This window comes from Malurus melanocephalus, unplaced genomic scaffold (assembly GCF_030028575.1).
Source record: "Malurus melanocephalus ecotype Western Australia unplaced genomic scaffold, MMel_1.1 scaffold_12, whole genome shotgun sequence".
NCBI classification, from domain to species: Eukaryota; Metazoa; Chordata; class Aves; order Passeriformes; family Maluridae; genus Malurus; species Malurus melanocephalus.
The window spans coordinates 2,001,813-2,006,348 of NW_026623244.1; the positions used below are offsets into that span (position 1 = coordinate 2,001,813).

The 4,536-nt window shown below is 48.8% G+C and overlaps 1 protein-coding gene across 1 annotated transcript; it reads left to right on the forward strand.

The window, feature by feature from the left end:
* Window positions 1-1,021: 1,021 nt before the first annotated feature.
* On the forward strand, window positions 1,022-4,017 carry CUNH10orf95 (chromosome unknown C10orf95 homolog). Its single transcript, XM_057379861.1, has 2 exons — window positions 1,022-1,081; window positions 3,277-4,017. The coding sequence occupies exon 2, from the start codon at window positions 3,341-3,343 to the stop codon at window positions 4,013-4,015; it is 675 nt and encodes a 224-aa protein (XP_057235844.1). The 5' UTR covers window positions 1,022-1,081; window positions 3,277-3,340; the 3' UTR covers window positions 4,016-4,017.
* Window positions 4,018-4,536: the final 519 nt, after the last annotated feature.

Below are 4,536 nucleotides of genomic sequence, written 5' to 3' on the forward strand. Positions count from 1 at the left end.
ATTTTTTTTTCCCCCAAGATGTAGCAGAGCTTGAAATTAGAGCAAAGGAGGATGGTGGTCTGAAAAGATAGATCAGCTGGGATCTCTTCCCCCATTCTTCTGGTTCTGTAGTGGCTCCTGAAGAGCTGGAGGCTGTTGGATATTTACTTCCAAGGCYAGGCCAGCCTCTGGCTGCTGGTACTGGGAAACAAGAGAAGTAGGAGCAGGTGAATCATAGTATGGCTTGAGYTGGAAGGGACCTTAAAGATCTTCTAGCTCCAATTTCTCTGCCATGAGCAGGRGTGCCTTCCAATAGATCAGGGTGCTCAGAGCCTCATCCAGCTTCACCTGGAATGCTTCCAGGGATGGGGCATCCACAGCTTCTCTGGGCAGTCTGCTCCAGGGCCTCACCACTAGCACAGTAAAGAATTTCTCATTTTCAATTTAAATCCACTCTTCATTAGCTTAAAACGGTACCCCCTTGTCCTATCACTGCTTGCCCTTGTGAAAAGTTGCTTGCCAGCCTTCTTGGAGAAGTAGTACCCTTTAGGTACTGGAAGGTGCTATAAGGTCTTGAGAAGGGGCTTGGACTCTTTCTTTAAGTGGTACCACTAAGCCATGTTGGTGTTTGGAGTTGGTTTTCTTAAGCATCTGGCTTTTGATGCCTTCCAGCCATCAGATGGCCTGACAAATTATCACCTTCCTGGTAACCCTGTTTTCCCTGAAGTACTGTCTGCTCTTACTTCCTGGTGRTTGTGGGACAGGATCAGGCAAGCTGGTACTGGTGCTCTGAGCCCTCTTCTGTACACACATATTTGTCATGCTCTAGCTCAGCTCTGTGGAGTCTAGCTGGGCTTTGCTCTGGCTGTGGTCTCCCAAATCCTGTCTCTGGAAGCTGAAGCAGCCTGAAGATCAATATGAACGACAGGCACTTGTGTAATGGTGGGGTAAACTGTGTTGTGAGCACCAGGGTGCAGCTTGGCAGGGCAGGAGCATTGTGCCTCCTGCATACCAAACCCTTGTTGCAACACACCTGAGCATTCAAAGCAGTGCTGTGCCCTGCAAGACAGGAGCTGGGGCTCGGTTCCTTGTGCCTGTGCAGGTAAGGCTGTGTCTGGGCAGTCTGAGAGCTCCTTGATGGAGCATGGGGAGAGCTCTGTGCTCGGAGCAGGCAGGGMCAGGGCAGTGCCAGGCAGCTGTGCAGGGGAGCCTGGCAGAGGCCACSCAGCCAAGAGGTTTGCTGACTTCCTCCGGGGCTGTGAAGTCTTGTGTACACTGTGTGGGCTGTCAACACCCTGCTCCTGGGTGATCTGCTCCCAGGGAAATGTCTTTGCTTATGTGGTGGGGCATGTGACAGTGCTGCCCTGAAGTGCTTCTAGTCCTGCTTAATCCTCATCTTGTTCCCCCTTCTTATCTCTTCAGTTTGCTTCCTCTTGTGGGTCATCCTGCCTGGCTGTGCCACCAGCTTGTTCTGCTTATCTTTCTTCTTTGTAAAATCAAAGCAATTAGTAGCTGTGCTCGGGCTGCCTTGTGATAAACCCCCAGTGATTTAGATGGCCTGTCAGCCCTTCTCCTTGCAGCTGCCAGGGACACCTGGGAGCAATGATGCTGACAGCCAAAATGCAGGGTGCTACAGAAGCTTTTGAGCAAGAGCTAGTCATCATCTAGGTGAGAACAGCTTCTGCAGGGCTGTCCTAAATGGAGCATGGAGCAGCACATTGACCCAGCGAGACGGGTGTAAGCTGGGCTTGCTTTGTTTCATACAATGGATGCAATAGCTGCACACTCTCTGTGCAGACCACTTGCACTGAAATACAAATACTTCACAGGAGTGTGGATCCCAATAGGGATGCATGGATGAGCTGCTTAAACAGGCACTGAGACCAGTTTTCAAGATGAGACCGTTTATTCTATGTGCCCACCTGTTGCCATTGACATACAATACCCCTTTGGATTTTTGTGGTTTGGAGGAAGTTAGGCATGTATGTTGTGAACTTTATTTCATTTTCTCCTATCTGAGGGGGTGTTGGATGTGACGGGCTTTTCTCCAAGGCTTGTTTAAGRGTGCTGCCTGGTCTTGACTTGAATACTGTAGTGCTGCTCTGCCGTTCCCTGTGCTGGATGAAGGCTTCTATCCCTGCATGCATGGCAAAAGCAARCTTGAGATAGAGCACATTATAAATCTCYCRGAGCAGTAGCAACTTGGGCTGGTTRARAAGAAGAAAAMYYTTCATTTTRCACTACCCARCATTGCTTTTGTCAGACAACCCTTAGRTGACAGCTGAACTTTCATCTCCTTCTTGGTCAACACCTGTGGGAAAGACAACTCTTAGGCTGAAGCAAAAAGAGCCCACAGAATTTGAACTCCATGGGAAAAAAAAACCATTTTTTTGCCTTTAGTTCTATGCATGGCACTTTCCTGTCTCTGATAGCAAACTTCTTTTTCTTAAAAAAACCCTAACCCTATGCTATATACAGCTTCCTTTCCTGCCCTAGGGGAGAGGATAATGAGTCATGGGAGGACATTGCTTAATGCCCTGGAGGGTGCTTGGATATCTGGCAAGGGCAAGCTAGGAGCAAATTCATCTGCAGGTCAGAATTGCTYAAGGTAAATGCACACTTAAATGTGAATGGCAACTAGTGAGACCAGAAAGAGAAACCTATACATGAGAACTTGYCAGAGGAAATGTAGATGTGCCTGGATTTTGCACTATAAATAAACAGTAGGTCCAGYTCTTGTTTGCTTATCAGAGTGGAAACAGGGCTTTGGGAGGATGGGGAGAGAGTCAAGGACAGTTGAAGATCTTTTTATTTGTTTAAGATTTCCTTGTCTGGGCAGGATAGYAGTTGACATTACTGCAGCAGGGCTGGGCTGTTGCCTCTTCCCTTTCTTTGCCTACTTGCTTTGTTTCTTTCATTTGTGTTTGCCTTCCCCATTTTTCATGCCAGCTCAAGGGCCTTCAGCTTCTTGCAGTGTGTCTTGCCTCCCAGAAGTGCAGGCACAAGTCATGAGGATATGAAGCTGACTCTTCTGCCCTCAGTGGTCTTTACGTCAGCTTGTTCTCATCTTTGTAACTCTGAGTTGTGTGGGTTAAGTATTATCTTGCACAGCAGTTAACGGGCTGGCAATGGGGATCTACTTGTCCTTGGTAACTTACTGCTCTCCCAAACTATGGGGGGCTCCTTGTATTCATTATTAATTAGTTGGTATGCTTACAGTGCCAGGTGTATCCCCTTATTTGCCTGGAATGTGTATAACTAATGAAAATTGTTTCTCTTTCCCTCCTGTCCTCACAGCTTTTGAGACTCAGCAACTGCTCTGGAGAAGTGTCCCCTGTGCAAGGCCCCAGGCTGCTGTACAATGTACCAGTCCAGTTTTGTGCCACRGGAATATTACCCAGCCATGATGCCACCTTCTGCCTACCCCTACCCCCCGCTGCGGCCTGGCAGAGCAGAGGACCTGTCCAGCTCTGTGATGTTCCCTCCCATCCCCATGCACAACWTCTACAGTCGACCCATCACCTTTGTGGTGGAGCGGAACAGCCACCCTGACTATGCGGGAAGCCAGGTGGAGTTTCACCATCTCTATGGCACCTCCAATCCCTATATCCATCCATACCACACCTGGCACTTCCCCCCCATGGTCCCTGTCCCTCTCTACAATCCCTATGCAAGCTACCATCCCTATGCTGCCTACCAGAGGTCAGATCAGTATCGAGACACATGGCCAGAAGGCTTCACAATGAGAGGGGAGCTTCAATGGGGGAAACTTGGGAAGGTGTTTGGGCCAAGGAAAGACCTGCCAGAATTTGTGAAGGATGATCTCCGGAGGGTTTATGGCACCTACCCCCGGACCAGTGTTTCCATATCCTATCGGAAAGGAGAGTTCTTGGTCAAGGGAGACCCCAAGATGGAAGACCAGGAATATGCAGTGGAAAAAAAAGTCATCCAGCAGGCTGTGACCCCCAGTGCCAGCGAGGCAGATGACAGCAGTGAGGACCGGAACCGTAAGAAGAAAAAGAAACTGAGACATTGAGTCAGACACCCAACGGACAGATGCTCCAGTACCCTGTGGGAGCCAGTTGGCAGCTGTTCTTGGTGTAGTTGGCAAGGAACACAAGCAATGGATGCCACTACTCATGTGATTTTTTTTAACTGCTCCCCATCCTCCACAGCCTTATGACAGCTTTACCATGTTTGATACACAATGCCCATCCTGGGAAGAGAATGCACAACAYGTTACTATTGGATCAGCTCATTGGTCCTGGTTTTGAAATGAACATTTGATTTCCACTGGTTTGGTTGACTGGTCACAGCCTGGTGGAGGATCTCCAAACAGCAGCCCTTGATCAGAGAAGATGGGCCTCTTCCTACCTTGTCCAAGAGAAGGGCCTGTAAGCTGCTTTTCTTCCTGGAGAGACCAAAGATGAATTTTCTCCAGGCTGAGAGCAGTGCAGGTCCCAGAGGACACAGGGGTTCACTCTGTAAAGCAATTATCTGCATGTCTTTTCACTGCTGTTTCTGACCATACCATTGTGCTTAATCATCATGTGAGGC